Raw genomic sequence first — 16,115 nt, forward strand, 5'->3', positions numbered from 1 at the left:
TCAAAACCACCTCTAAATTCATCCTCACCCCCCTACCTGAAAGCGCAGTGCTCAGTGACAGGTGTACCTGCTCTTCCTTGTCTTCTTGACAAGCGCAGTCCTTGTGCAGAGTCTGGCAGGATGAGCAGGGGAAGGAGAAGGTGTGAAATTGTCCTGGAGCAGCTCACCTGTGTGTGGCCCTGTGGCAATGGCTGGGGAGGTCCCTGGCAGGCAGCTTCCCTGCCCCACCAGCATGGAGGGCAGTGGCCACCTCCGCTGCAACCCCTGGAGATGATCAGGCCGGTGCAGCTGCTGTTGTTGCAGGTGGTACGATAGCAGCAGATGGTTTTTGTCATTACAGTGTAAAAGTACACTCTGGGTTTATGTTTTAAATTACCCTGAACGGTGAAACAGAAACTGATGAGAGATTTGGGCTCAGGGGTGGAGAAGGCCCGGCAACTTGGGTTGAGCACAGCTGGGACACGGACCCCTGCAGCATACATGTTGTTGCTGTATATTGCCCAATTCTAGCCCTTAGGATTTGCAGTAACTCTGATGTGTTACCTTCTGTGTAGACACGAGTCTACCAAAATAAAATTATTCTGGGAATGAGACATTTTTAGATGTGAGAGAAATAAACAAAATAATAGTGGGGAGAAAAAATGTGAAAGGGTGACAAGGGAGAAAGGACTAAGGTAGTTACTGAGCCAAGAATTTACGTATCTCAGTTCAGCTAGAAGTTCTTTCATTGTTGTTGTTTATAGGTCTGCTGGAATTTTCATAAGATCAGTAAGTTCCAAGTTAAGTCATTTCAGCCTTTGTTATTATCCAGGTGACAAGTCATAGAACAGAACAGAATAATAGAATTATTTCCTACCTCTCACCCTGCCATCCACCCAGGTTCTTTTATAATCTTGTACAGGATAGTATAAGAAAACTGTGCTTGCTCTAAGTTAGTGCATGCTTAACAGTAAGTGGCAGAATTTAATTGGCAGATCTTATTGATGCAGCAGTCTGATTGCTTCTGATTGCTGAAATTTAAAGGCTGGCATACTGCTCCAGCTGTGGTCAACATTAGTAAAATGAATGGCCTTCACATGCCTGATCTTGTGCTCTCACACTGTATTGAATGTTGGAATTAAGAGCAGAGAAGAAAATGTTAAAAGTTCACGGACAAGAGAAGCCATGATTTAAAAGTCAAATAAGCACGTAGCCCCTGAATGAGCAGAAGCACTCCCAAAGCGTAGTTGTTTATCTCAAAAATTGTTCAAATGGCATTATGGAGTTTTTCATTGCATGTTGTGATGGTTTCCAGAACTAGTATTCTTGCTCTGAACACAGACAGGGGAGAGAAATTACACTGCCCAATCTGAAAATACAATCTGGAGTTCGGATGAATACAGGGTTGGTATTTTCTTCTTCTTTTGCCTAGTGGATGGCCAAAATTAGAGCCTTGCTTGCATCAGTTTGTTACCAGTGTTGTCAGTAATATCCTTAGTGATTGCTACTCTTGTGTATGGTAATTTTTTGACCAGGTTTAAGTCATTGGACTGGGTTGGCACACAAGCAAAAGGAAGGAGATATCTTTCTTTGTGTTGGCTCTTTGTAGCTTGTGACACAAAAAAACATAAGGGTTAGAAATTAAGACTAAATATAGAAATGAAGAAATCTCTCACAGTGAAACTTCTTAATAATAATCTTCAGGATTTTGCAAAATCAGTGTTGTGTTTTTCCATCACGTTATAACCCATTTTGAGCAACTGAGAACTAAAATATGCAGATGAGTATGTTATTGCATTTAGGAAATGAAGTCGAGAAAGACTGAGAAGCACCTCTGTGTTGTACAGGTGTGCATGTGTTCACACTGCTCAGCTCCCCCCCTGTAGAGGCTGTGTTCTTACATCTGCGGAGGGGAACAGCAGACAAATGTTCTCCTTGCTGACTCAGTGGACAAGCACAAGTGTAGCTGATAGGAGAGCAGAAAAAAGCAGGGTTTCCTAATGGGGTAATGGCATAATGGTATCTTGCTTTGATCAGAAAGGTACTAGGCATTCCTGGCCCTGGGAGCACTGAGTGCCAAATGTTGCTAAACACTAAGTGTATACACTCTGTGCCATCTGGGACATGTGCACTGGGAAAGGGGACACTGAGCTGGTGTAAGCTGCTACCATGGTGAAGTCCTGGGGCAAGTAAAGTATACGCTGGTTGCTGACATGCCTGGGTTCATTATGGTGGCGGGATGTCTAGGATTTCATCTTCTATGGGACTTTCACCATATCCGTCTCCTTTTCCCCTTAATAGTCAGTCAAAACAAAGCCTATTTTAAAAGACATGAATGTAGAAAATGTGAAACATAAGGATCTTTTACAAAGCGTCTTTTACAGTGCTGGGGATGTAAAACAGGGCAGTGGAAGATAAGCCGTTATGTATGTTGAGGAAGTCTAAGAATAAAGATTATAGGCAAACAGTCCACCTTTCTTTACAAGGCCTTGATTTACATCCCTGAAATCTCAAATTTAGCTATTACAATGAACTCCTGTTGCACACAGAGCTGACTTTTTATCACCACTTAAAATCTAATTAATCCGTATTGAAGCACAAAGATTTCTGTTGTGTTTTAGGGTGAGGGGTCATAGAGCCCTCTTTGTTCATCCTCAGGCTTGTAATCATCAGGCACTGGGATATAATTTTACCAAGCAAATTGGAAGGTAACAGATCAAATCCTTATCAGAAAGCCTAACTCATGGTTTAGTGAAGTCCTTCGTCCTTTATGTGAAACTTTATATTCATGAAGAACAAAAAAGTGTTTCAGAGCCTATAAAGGGTTAATAGCAAAGGCTTATATTTGGGGCAGCAGAGAAGTAAAATCATCATAGCTTCCACCATCCCTCAAGGTAGCAGTTGTTCCAGAACTGCCGGGGAGACCTTCCTCCGCAAGCTTTTAAGACTCTGCCCTTATAATGGCCTTGGTGCATCGACCAATGATGCAATTAAGTGGCATGCTCTTCTCTCTGGTGGGATGGGTCCTATCCTGTCTCACCACCTATTTACCCCAGTGGAAAAATCTTAACTTGGAACTGAATGAACTGGAGATCTGGACCATGGGACTCTGGCAAGCTTGTGTTGTCCAGGAAGAAGGGGGGATGCAGTGCAAGGACTTTGATTCTTTCCTAGCTTTGCCTCCAGAGCTCAGGATTTCTAGGATTTTGATGTTTTTTTCCAATGGATCAGGGCTTTTGGGCCTCTTGGTCTCAGGATTTGGGTTGGACTGTTTGAAAATTGGTGAAAGACAACAAGAACAAAAGAAGCGGCTGTTGCTGTTTGGAGGAATGCTCTTCTGGATATCAGGGATTACAACTATTGTCCCAGTTTCTTGGGTTGCCCACTCCACAGTCCAGGAATTTTGGGATGAGAATATACCAGATATTGTTCCCAGGTGGGATTTTGGGGAAGCGCTGTTTGTTGGCTGGCTTGCTGGATTTTGTCTCATATTAGGAGGATCCTTACTTAATTGCACAATCTGTTCGAGGGAAGTCCATCGATCTTCGGTCCGTTACACAGTAGCAGAACAGCAAGATCAGTGTCAACACCTGGAAACTGAAACTAGGCCTTAAAATGGAAAGTTTTAAGCAGTATGGAAAGACTGCCCTATCTTTTTCAAACCCTCATGCAAGCCAGAAGCTTGTTCCAGTAGTAATTGAAAGGACTCTTTGTTATCTAGCTGATTTCCTAAACTTAGGTGTTTTCTCCATAACTGGTCCTGGAAGGTGGTGTGTTTTCTCACCTGTTTAAAACTGTGTTTCACAGCAGAATGTTTAAGTTTTCATAGACTGCACAGAAAAGTTGCTTTTGCTTTCTCAACTGCACTGTAAAATCCTGAAAATGAATATGCATGTTTCTTTACAGCTTGGCTTTTAACCAGAATATGCTTCCTTTTTATATCCACCAATTAAATGAGCCTCAAAGCTTGACTCCCTGTTGCAGTTCTCCACTTGCCTAATCTAGGGACATAAAAACTTGAGAGTTTTCACATCCTAAACAGACTAAATACATGCATTGCATCAAGTTGTTTTTCTGTATACTTGGAAATTGTTGTGCTGAGAAAACTGTAGGTTTCTGAAATTCTAGCAAGCTTTGCAAATGTCTTTTTGCGCATGGGGTGTTGCGGGGTTGGTGCTTCATAGCAACTGAGCTGTGTTTTCCCAGTCTAGCACATTAAGCTGCTCATACAAGTTATTCTAAGCGTTTCTGGCACCTGCATACTTTATGCAACAAAAATAGTCTGGGAAATGCTACTTTAAAAAATACACTTATCTTTTTCTGATACAGGTATGGAAGCGTTATGCCTCCAATCAAAGGCTCCATAAGCTCCATTCATTTACAGCAACATGTTGTGCTGAACGTGGAACCTTTGACTTTAAACAAATTCTAGTTAAGCAGCCACAACACAGACAGCTTCATTTGCTCTAAGCAGAAATCAATGTCGTGTTAGAACTTCATTTGAAAACAAACTGTGAGATGCCAAACCAGCAGAACTGTTGTAATACTTCAGCAGATTGATGGAAAGTAAAAGATATGTTTTTCTTAATATAATCAAAACTAATGAAAAGTCAGCCTAGCTGTGGCCACACCCTTCAGTGATTGGTTTATCTCGCTACCTCCCTATCCCTAAACACCGCAGGTGGAACCAGGCAACACAAAGCAGGAGGGGGAGGAGTATGTCATGCTTTATAAAGCATTGTTTAACTTTTGTTTATGTTTGGTATGACAAAGAATTGCACAGAATGGTGTCTGAAAAAGTGAGTGGTTTAGAGCTTCTGTTACTGTTAAAAATGAAGTTGGTCAACAGACACAGGCTACAGGTAGTTGGATTTCTGGTGGCTGTACTAGGATGGATTTTAACTGCTAACTGTAACTTCTTACCAGACTGGAAAAATCTCAGCTTAGACTTAAGTGTACTGGAGCTTTGGACCCTGGCAAATCTGTATAGTCCAAGGTGTAGGAGGGACACAGTGTAAAGGTTTTGATTCTTTCCTAGCTTTGCCTCTAGCATTCAAGATTTCCAGGATTTTAATATTACATCACATGGACTAGGACTTCTGAGCCGTGTGATCTCTGGTCATGGTTCAGACTGCCTAAAGGTGGAGGATACAGAGCAGACAGTAAAGAAACAGTTGTTAGTACTTGGAGGACTACTCCTGTGGATGGCTGGAGTTCTGGCCTTAGTCCCTGTTTCTTGGGTTGTCCCTAACATAATGCACGGATTTGGGGATGAAGACATCCCAGGGGATGCACTGCTCAGTGGTTGGTTTGGCGGATTTCTTTATAATTCTAGAGAGATCTCTACTCCTCTCCACAACCTGCTTATTGTCTGACCATCACTTACCAGAGCAAGTACGCAATGCCAGATCTGCAAGACACCCAGCGACATCTGGAAATGGAAGACTTTAAAAAGGGTAGATATCAGGTTTTCAGATTTCTTACTCCTGCATTACAGTCAGAAAGGTCTGCTGAACAGACAGGTTACTGTTTACAAGATTGGAGGGGAGGGACTGTTTCTTGCTAAGTAATTCCTTTAATCACTACTTACCTTCAATTTTAATTGCAATGATTGATGAACTGTGGAGATGAAAGTCACCACTGTATTGCTCCAAAATCTGATCAATTGCAGATTTTTTTTAAGTGAGTGTAACTTTTTTTATCTCTAGGCATATATGGAGACTTGACCAGATTTTAAATGGCAGAACTCCTACTGAGGCTGCTTGATACAACTTTTTTTTAACAAAAATAGTATTTAAGTCATGAAACAGTTTGTAGTGCCAGTTCAATATGCATTACAAAAACCTAATACAGCACTACCTTGAATGAAGTTCCCTGGATCTGTATCATTTACACCAGTGTAAACTAAATGTTCCCAGACATAATGTCATGTAATACAAGAGGAGAGAGAGATGGAATGTATCCCTGCACAATCTCTCTCTCTGGCAAGCTACTGTCTCCAAGTAATAAGGAGACTTTGTCCAGTAGAGAGTTGACCATGTCCACTGCTATTAGAGTTTTTACTTAATGAATGTAAAGAACTAACTTCAAGTATATGAATCAGCTTCTATATAACTTATCCTAAGACTTGTCAGTGATTGATGTGAACTTTCTATAAATTGCAATGATTTTACATTGACAAAGCTAGAGCAGCCATCTGTTGCTGCAGAGCGTATAAAGACATAAAACAGCAATAAAACAATTACACTTAAAATTCCACTGGCCTGGAAAAAACTTTTGTTAAAAAAATGTATTTTCCAATCACTGAAACACATGGAAAGTGCAGAGACAAGTTAATCTATGTGATGTAGTTGCATACTTTTACAGACAAAATTAGAACGGAAACACATTCAGAATATAACCTGATTAAATATTTAGTTCAGTCCTGAGCATTTGATATTTAATACAGAATAAACATAGCAGTAGTAAAAAAACCAAAACCGTAAAATTATTTGATTTGTATTCTATTACAATTTCTGCTAAACTTTGCTCATTGGCTAAATATTCTTGTACCAGTAGTATTTAGACTTTGATATATGCAACTGCAGTGACATTGGTACCTGGAAATAGAACTAATTACATTTGTTTTCCCCTGCTGTGCAGAGTAAATTCCAATTCAAGAGAAATATTTACAATTTTAAACTGATGGGGGTTTATTTCTATGTATTATTTTAGCTTATTCTATTGAGTGTTTCAAATGTCAGTAATCTGAATTAGTAAAAAAACCCCAAAACACCAACCCCCAAATTGTTAAAAGCTGCCTGTAAATATGTTCAACTTTACCAATTTGGAAAACAAGGAACATGAATATGTTTAAGTCTCTCATTTTTAAATGAGTTTTGCAAGCTAAAGCCAGCAATACTTAAATTTCAACCCCACCTTATCCTTACAAATCAGACTGCAATACTTTTTTTGAAATATAGCTAACCTGGCAAGAATTTGTTTAGCTTTAAATATTTGTCGCAATAGCATCCTCCATGTCAAATATTTTTATGGCCAGAACTGAACTATATTAAACAGAACATAAATAAGACTGTAAATAAATAAAAGAAAAATCATAAAGTACACCTCTAAACATCATTCTACAAACAACTTACATAATCAAATTGAGAAGGTGAAACTGTCAACCTTCATTTCCCCTCTACATAAATAATTGCAGATTTTTTAATTGACCTTTCAAACATGAATGTTATCTCAAACCTCAGAAATGAAAAACAAACGGGGCATTCATAAAGGATGTTCAATCAGTCATCTTGCCGAAAGTAGCGTGTTTGTCTATACATTTAAGTGAACTGATATATTTGTGCATAAGAAAACCCTTGGGTGTTACACAGACCTCTCCTCACAGAATTGTCACTTTGAATTTGATACAGCTGCTACCATATTGTGGTTATATTTGCTTCCATTTTCTCACCAAGTAATTATAGCCTCTTTGAAAGATGAAGTCCGTATATACATGGCTTGTTGCTTGGGGAAGAAAACTTCAGCCAATTAATTAAATACATCTGAGTGCAACATATTAAGTGGAAAATAAAATAATCCTGTTATCTGCAATGTCCACCTACTTACACAGTACCCACAGAAGAGCCCAACTGCTTCACCAAGACAGGGCTGCTTAAACACCTACACCTGATGTTCTGGACTTCTAACAAAATATATCCAAGTTGATGCTTCTCCTTAGCATGTAAGAGAAATCTGAAACATGCCATTCACATCTATCTATTAAACCTGTGCACCCTCAGCTGCATATAGGGTCAACCATGTATTTTGAAAAAAATGTTACTTTATGGTACCAAAATATGTGAAGACTTCTAGTCAGGAACTTTTCTTTTTCAGAAAGGGTTTACCTTTCCAGCAAGACTTCTGATATCTGAGTTACTATGTGACAGATTTTTCTTCTGGTACAAATACTTCAATGAAAACATCTTCATATTTGTAAACCTAACGAACACTTTTATGTATTCCTAGCTGGCAATAAGACAGCCCCTAGGACAAAAGATTAACATAGAAAATTTCTCATTTTTAAGTGTACAGTGGTTATAACTATTCCAATTTCAATGTTGGTACTATGAATCTGATTCACCTTTCAGTTCAGAAAGCAGCTGCCCCTTTTTGGTAGTCTCATAAGTTTTTAGTGTTACTTGCCTGCCTTGCCTGGCCCACTCTCCTACAGGTACAAGAAACCTTTCAGTGCAGGTTAAAGTACTGTCCATTCACAAAACTAAACTCTGAACTCTGTAGCTTCCTATGAAGTATTAGAAAACAAAACCAGAAAAATTTGTTTTCAGAAACAAAATTCCAGTGTTAGTGCTGAATCTTGATTAGCAGCTGTTGTCAGGCAGCCTTGATATTTTGGAAAGGAGCTTTCACTTGTGGTTAACTTTGAACTATAAAAGTTACACTCTTGTACAAAAATATTGCATGGCAAAACAGCCATCTTCACAGTCTGCTGACATGAAAATAAAGATAATCTTCTGTTGAACGTAATATTTCTCAACACAGTGCAGTTCAACAGTATACATGCTTGGTACTGCCTTTGTTCCATCTTTACAAAATAAAAACACACATGCAAAACATACAAACTGTACAAAATCAGCATCAGTATACCAAAATTAGTCTACTTTGGTTTTCTGGTGGTTGGTATTTTTGCCATTTTTTAAGCATACAACTATTCAATTCATCATATTTTACAAATAAACACATCAATAGTGAGTGTAAAATAGAAGATCTTCAAAAGCAGGTCACTGGAACTATGAAGTTCATCTGAAAAGAGATGAGCAAGTGGAAAAACACTTCAATGAAAATGCAGAATCACCATCAATTACACATCATCTGCTGGAAGGGCTGGTATACTGATCTTTGCTCTTGTGAAGTATGCTATCTTCTCCCTGAAATTAGAAAAGAAAACAAGTTATTATTTTACTATTTATGGCATGACTCCAATGTCATCTGCTGTAGAGTTGCTGATGTTACAGCATAGTTCTTTAAAAGACCAGTTTGGAAAACATACAGTGAAGAAAATCCACAGTCAGTTTATTTACAACAAATGTGATTACCAGAGCATTCTGACATAATTCCCTTCTTACGCAGATTTATGTAAAAAGCAGTTCCAATTTTGGAAGATTAAAAAAAAAAAAAAGAAAAATCAATATTTCATTAATACCGCCAATGATGAGACTACAATATTGATCTAGTCACTAAATTTCCTATGATGATATTTCAGTGGGAGGATGAAAAGGCAAAATAAAACATTTTATCCTGACTTGGGAAAAGTGAGGAAAAAAGAAAATCATAATTGAGTCTGGGCAAGACTCAGAGAAGCAGAATTGTCAGCCATTCTCTAGTTGCTGCAGCTGTGCTGTTACCATTTCCATTGCCTATGAACTGAGGGATTACTGAAGCATAACAAGTTTGTAACCTTGTCTGCCAGCAGCCTAGAAAGCAGATGATAAGTATTGGGGATTTAAAAACTAAAGCTCAGAAGACTCATTCTTTTTGAGAGCTTCAAAAATGCCTTCGTGTGATTAGTCTTGGAGGCCTGCACTGGGTCTGGCTGAGCCGGAGTTCGTTTTCCCCACAGCAGCCCTCACAGTGCTGTGCTGGGCAGGTGTTGATAACACACCAGCGCTTGGTGACGGCTTGGGGCTGGCTCCACATTCCCCCTCGCCAGGAGGATGGGGCTGGGCAAGGTCCTGAGAGGGGGCATAGCCAGGACAGCTGACACAAACTGACCAAAGGGACATTTCATACTGGATGGCCTCTGCTCAGCAATACAAGCTAAGAGAAGGCAGGAGGAGGGGAAACATTCGTTATTCCGACATCTGTCTTCTGGAGCAACAGCCACGCACACTGAAGCCCTACTTCCCAAGAACAGGCTGGGCATCGCCTGCTGATGGGAACTAGAGAATAAATATTTTGTTTTCCATTGCATCCGCACGCAGCTTTTGTTTTATTAAACTGCCTTCATCTTGCCCATGAGGTTTTTTTCCATCTTATTTTCTCCCCTTCCTCATCCTGCTAAGGAGGGGAATGATAGAGCAGCTTGGTAGGCACCTGGTGTCCAGTGAGGGTCAAGCCACCACAAGGCCACAGCACTGTAACAAATCTAACTAGCAGGGCAAGTGCAATTCAGCCTTAGAAGGTAACTGTTTGCCCAGTAGGCTAAACCATGTTTTCCACTGGTGAAGCATGAGTTCCCATCAAAAACAGTGGCTCAGAGCAAATGAGACTAAAGCTTGCTGTACTGCTTCTGTATGGAAAAGCAAACTTTTTTTTTAATCAACAGGTTTATATTCATTTTTATATAGAAGTGTGGCCTTTGGGCTGCTAGCCTGCCACTTATTGTCCAGCCTTTTAGGAATTTAGACCAGTTAGAATTAAGTTTGAGATAGAAAGTGTCCATTCTCACTTAGACTAAGCAAGAACAGTTCATCATTTGCCTCAGGTAATTGGTGGTTGTTCCTGCAACCAAAAGGAGGGATTCAAGATTTCTCTTGAATAATAAGCCTTGAGCAAGGCACAAGTAGTGGGTTAATCAGTCTCCTGATGAGCTGGATACTGTTGCACTTCTCCTTGAGGGGTGATTTGCTTCAAGTACCTGCTGCCACTGGAAAAGATCCTATTACTTAAAGTCTACTGTCAATCTGCTGAGGGTGAGGTGAGCCATGGCAGTGGTCACACATGTGCTTGCCCACAGCAGATGCCACATGGGGGTCTGAAACTTTTCACTTTGCTTCCTCCCCACCTCAGCTCAGCTGATGTCTGGCCGCTTCTGCCATGTGAGCAAGTCAGCGAGGCCCGGTCCTTTCAAACTCCAACTTTGAGCTATGTTAGAAATGTATGATGTGTCCTGCAACTCAAAGGCATGTGGATTTTTGACTAATATTGCGGAGCATATCTGATTATATTTGGAAATAATTTGTGTTACTTCACTAAAATAAAAAGAGCATGAAAAGCAAAACAGGCCATACCTGAATGACTGCACCTGCAGCGGCACTTTCTGGCTTTGCTCCCGTAGCCGGCATACATCCTTAGAAGCTTTCCTCATTAGTTTCTCAGCACTTAAACCTCGTTTCTGTTCTTCTTTTGACTGCTCAGCCTGTAAATGGGGAAAACCACTACATTTTGCTAACAATGACCAACTACTCATTGCAAAGAAATGACAAATTCTTCTGTGTCACAAAAAACACTTGGCAGTGTTAGGTTTATGGTTGGACTTGGTGATCCTAAAAGACTCTTCCAACCTAAATAATTCTATGAAAATCTCTTTAGAAAGTGTCAGCAACATAAAAGACTAACAGCACCAGCCCATGCTACAGGCACAAAATAAGATAATGGAGCTTTTCCTAAAAAAAATAAATAGAGAAAATCCCATGCCATCACAGGTGGCTACTAGGTGTTGCAAATTTTGATGGAATATTTCTTAGGGCTGCAGACAGACAATACCTAAATCTGTATGAACAAATGTTGTCTAGCCAAGTATCTTTTTAGAACTGGGATACAATGATTCTCTTCTCATGTAAAATACTTTTATTTCCTATGAAAGCTCCCAGGAAAGTTGCCTATACCTACTCTAAAATGACAGACAAAAAAAAAAAAGTAGAGAAGCCATGCTTTCAAAATACACTTTCCAGTTTTGCTGACTTTTTTAGCAAAGTTAATATTCATGAACTTTTGTGCTTTTATTCATGACATGACACCTGTTTTGCACAAGAGACTCAATTCTTTCATTTGTAGAGATGTAAAAGCCAAGGCAAGTGAGCAGAACACCAGTGGTAACAAGAGATCAACGATCTTCCTTGATGTGAACATTGTTGAGCAACTACATGCACAGCAGTACATTACGGTAGTTCTGTACCTCAGCATTGCTGGCTTTACTACACATGTCTTTACCAAGCACTGCCATATCAACAGGACAGTCAGCACCATTTTGGCAACGGACTACTATTAAGAGTTGTGTTTGAATTTTGCCAGCCATCAAATTTGTTCAAGAACGTGAACTGCTTCTATTAATTTTTGAAGTTCTTTAGAGGTTAATTTTTGAGGCATAACTTTAGGCACTCAGACTTGAAAATGCTGTTCTGTTACTGCAAATTAAGATACACCCCCAAGCCAGCAACAGCAATCTTGGAAGTTAGTTTGAAACTTAGGAGTTCCCATCTCCAGTTCTGAATTCAATCCAGTAGACTCCCAACCAACAAAACCAACGAATTCATAAAAGTTAGTCCATACTCTCAGTTTCATACTGGGTATTTATAGAAATCTGTTCACAGTAGGGTAGTGGTACCCTCTGTCTGTTGAAACGCACTCCAGTTGAAAGTGTTTTACATGAAAGGACGCCACCCTTTCAAAAACGCACTCAAAATCCACTCAGCTTGTACTGCTGTTAACTTCTTCAGTCCCCAACTCCAAAATAGCTATGACTCTAACATTAACCTATAAAGATCATTTTCCTTATTAGTTACTGAACATAAATTTGCAACCTACAACTGGTAGCATAACAATTTTACATATGTCACTAGCCATATGTTTTATCAGCTCCCCTAGTTGATATTTATCATCAAAGCACTAAATATACCATATTTCAAAATTTTCTAATTTTATTGTCTCCCTAACTATACGGAAGATTCTTGTGTCTACTGCATTTCAGGTTAACAGCAAAGATGACTTCTTTGTTTTAATACTTAGGACCTTATAGTCCTTTTTCATGTTTTAATCCTTGTATTTTTCAGGATGTTCTCAGAGGAACTTTGATTTCAGCCCAATGTTTCCAAGAGTATGCACATGAGAAGGTATGTACATGAGTAGGTTTATATTTACATCATGTTTCTTGAGCTAATTATAAAGATAGTAAATCCTCCATCATATAAAATACAGAAAAGCACACACATATTGGCCATACATTCAATAAGTGCCAAAAATAAGTGCCAGATAGCAGCGTCCGTATCTGCACTTAGCTTAAGCATGAGATAACGAAGAAGCAACACTATCAAAATTAAAGCTGAAATGCTAATTCCTGTCTTGTCCGGTGGTTTTTGTATAGAAGAATGAAGCGAACCTAAAGAAAAACTGTTAACTGTGCAAAAAAACCGAAACACTGGCACAAGGACATATTTGTGTTATTAATGACGTAATTACACGTTGCCTCTACACAGAAGATGTACTGAAAAGAAATAAAGATGATCTTTACAGATACTCACAGAAATCTTTTTTGGACATACACAAAGAAGTAGTACTTCAGAGGATACTAGGTGCCTGAAAACTTGTACGATGACTTAAGACTCAAAATTTGACATACTGCACGATATCTCACAAAAATGCAACTAAACAAGAGAAAATCCTTCTGTTTTCTGATCTGCAGGTATTAGTGGGCTTTATGGACTTGCTGTACTGAAGGAGGTGTGGTAGGAAGGGGAGGGAAGGTACAGAGTCTGTGTATTTGGCTTCAAGCAGAGTAACTGCATGCTAGCAAGCAGCCACTGATTTTCAACATCCCCCACATCTGTGGTTTCATTTTTTACTTGAGACTCTCAATTTCTCTGGCACTTCCAGCTGCTGCATTAGTCTGAGCCATTATAATGCCTGCAGGATCTAAAAAGTAATCTATGACAATGTTCTCTAGGCTGCTGTGTTTTGCTAACCAAGAAGAAACACTGACAGCAGAGTACGGCGTTTTCAGGGTTGTTTTGCTCTGCAGGGAAAGGCTGCAATGAGAGTTTAAGGGTAAAAATATTTCTAGAAACTTTGTAAGCGCTCTTCGGCTGTGATCATTGTTGTGACTTTTAGCTTGGAAAGAAGGACTTAAATGCTGTGCTGCAGCCTGCATATATTTTAAGAACGTATGTTTTACCCTTACTCCTCATCACAGGCTGTGTCACGGTGTTTATCGCTGACACCAGAGATATAAAATTTGACCAACCTATCTGTTGCCTTGAAAGAGTCAGGTGAAATAACAAAGCACAAATCCAAAGGATTTATAATATTAAATGTTGCAGAGGCATACTCTGTTCTAGTGGGAATAGCTTTGGAGGGGGAGTAGTTTAAAATTAAATAAACAATTCAAAATTATTATTTCTATCCTGGATCCAGCATTAGATATAAGCTATGAACTTCTAAATAAATTTGGCTATGCTTCTTTTATATAAGCTTCTATTATTACTGGTTAAAACTTATAAAGACCAAATTCAGAGAGTGAATTCACATGGTAAAAAGCCCACACAGTTGCACTGTGTGATGTTCAAATGTGCTGTCTTATTCCATTTTACCCAAGGGTTTTTCAGAACACTTGTCAACACTCAGCCTAAACTCTGCTTGTATTTTATAGTCATTTTAGTACTCCACGAGCTACAGCCAAGGTATAGTGCTAGCTATAGAAAATGACAAGGCAAGAGAGACAGGAAGACATACAGTTCAGAACAGGACATAAATGCAGAGCTGGGAGAACATACTGGGAAAAAGCATTGTTTCCTAAGCTGTCAGATGGTCAAGGACTTCTCGAAGCATGTGGTATCATTATGGTTAATGACCTGTCATGGATTTTTCTTCCATTAATTTATCAAACTGTTTTTTTGAACCTATGCAAACTTGCAGCACTCAATGTTCTGTGGAAAAGATTTTTACAGTTTCTAAGTGTTGTGCTTTGTTTACTTGCGTTTAACCTGCCACATCTTCAATTCCTTACTTCCTGTTTTATAAAAAGACAATGATTAATTGCTCTCTTTCACCCCACTCACGGTTTTCTAGACTTCAGTTGTAGCTACTTAGCCACACCTAATATGTTTCCTCCTTTGACCATTGCTCTCCACTGTCTGTAGTTTTGTTATCCACTTTGAGACGGGGATCCGGAGCTGCACAATGTTTAAGTTACATACATAAGATGCATTTATATCGTAAAGCAATTATTTGTTTTGTTCCAGCTTCTTTTCTTAGTAATTCCTGCCTTACTTGCTTTTTGACATCTGCTGATTGCTGTGAAGTTTTTGCTGTTTTTTCTTTTTTTTTTTTTTTAAATATCTGGAGTATCTCATTCCTAACATCTAACTCAGAGCTCAGCTCTGTATATGTAAAGATTAGGATCATCTCTTCACTGCTCTATACAAATCTACGTACTGCCATTTAGCTTTAAAAAAAATAAATCAACAACTATGGGTCACATCTCAGGAGGTCCTCTGCATCTTGTTAAAACTGCTTCCCATGTTTATTACTCTGAATAACTGATCTCTATCAACCATAAATAGCTGAAGAGTACAAATCTCTCCTGGATGTCAGTAGCAACCTGCCCTCATCGAAAACTGGTGTACATTGATTGACACTGGGAAGGGGTCTCCAGAGGACATCTGCTTCAACCTCCTGCTCAGAGCAGGTGAAGCTAGAGCTGGGTACTCAGGGTCTTGTCCAGTTAGGTTCTGAATATCTCCAGCTATGGAGGTTGACTTTTTGTTGTTGTTGTTTGGTTGGGTTTGTTCCTCCTCGGACAACCTCTCTAGGCCCTTATTCCAGTGTATGATCACCCTCACAATTTATAAAAACAAAAAACTTCCCCAAAACAAAACAAAAATCCGACAACATCCAACTTTTTGATGTATCTTGCCAGACTTTTCCATGTTCCAACTTGTTGCTGTTGGCTCTCACTCCTTCTATCCTGTTTCTTGTCTTGTATCCACAGGAGGACATCCCGTCTTACCTTATGGCACTTTAGAGACAGTGCCTATACTCATATTATTTTAGAGATCATAACATAGAGAATAGAATTCAGCTTTCCTTTGTCAAAACTTGAACGTCCTGCATAAGGAAATAGGCCACAGTGGCAGTACAGCCTTTCCCCCTTGCCACCATCATTGTACGGAATTGTTGCTGCCTCTCTTTACCCGTTACAAAGATCTTCTGGCTACAAGTTCTGTGCAGACTGCAAATCAACTGATGCTGAAGGACAAAAAAGCATATGTGTGTTTGTACAAGTATGTCTGGGATGTGAGAATTTGAAATTAAGTAGTTGTCTATACTATTTTACTACATCAACCGCAACTGTTACTCCAAATGATAGTTTCTGCTCTCAATTACCAAAGTATTTAGAGGATACTAGAAAGACACTACCTCAA

The 16,115-nt window shown here is 39.3% G+C and overlaps 3 protein-coding genes across 5 annotated transcripts in view; 2 read left to right on the forward strand and 1 right to left on the reverse strand.

Annotated features, from left to right (window-relative positions):
• Positions 1-2,939: 2,939 nt before the first annotated feature.
• Positions 2,940-3,593, forward strand: CLDN22 (claudin 22). Its single transcript, XM_065837605.2, has one exon. It carries the CDS (start codon positions 2,940-2,942, stop codon positions 3,591-3,593), a length of 654 nt encoding a protein of 217 aa, XP_065693677.2.
• Positions 3,594-4,811: 1,218 nt separating this feature from the next.
• On the forward strand, positions 4,812-13,030 carry LOC136100889 (putative claudin-24). Its single transcript, XM_065836399.2, is given in 5 exon segments — positions 4,812-4,951; positions 4,953-5,053; positions 5,056-5,297; positions 5,299-5,435; positions 12,750-13,030. Coding segments are annotated over 4 exon segments (615 nt in total). The 3' UTR covers positions 5,431-5,435; positions 12,750-13,030.
• Positions 6,254-16,115, reverse strand: part of WWC2 (WW and C2 domain containing 2) — a 100,393-nt gene continuing 90,531 nt past the window's right edge. For all 3 annotated transcript variants that reach the window (XM_071807649.1, XM_071807648.1, XM_065836942.2), the window contains 2 exons: positions 10,989-11,116; positions 6,254-8,906 (listed from right to left, as the gene is read on the reverse strand). In XM_071807649.1, coding sequence (XP_071663750.1) covers positions 8,840-8,906; positions 10,989-11,116 — 195 coding nt within the window. In that variant the 3' untranslated portion in view covers positions 6,254-8,839. The remainder of the gene's footprint in view (positions 8,907-10,988; positions 11,117-16,115) is intronic.

The sequence above is a fragment of the Patagioenas fasciata genome, chromosome 4, assembly GCF_037038585.1.
Source record: "Patagioenas fasciata isolate bPatFas1 chromosome 4, bPatFas1.hap1, whole genome shotgun sequence".
In the NCBI taxonomy this organism is placed as follows: domain Eukaryota; kingdom Metazoa; phylum Chordata; class Aves; order Columbiformes; family Columbidae; genus Patagioenas; species Patagioenas fasciata.

Bases quoted from the DNA above. Each gene is read 5' to 3' on its own strand.
- CLDN22 (XM_065837605.2), top strand. From the start codon at position 2,940: ATGGCCTTGGTGCATCGACCAATGATGCAATTAAGTGGCATGCTCTTC.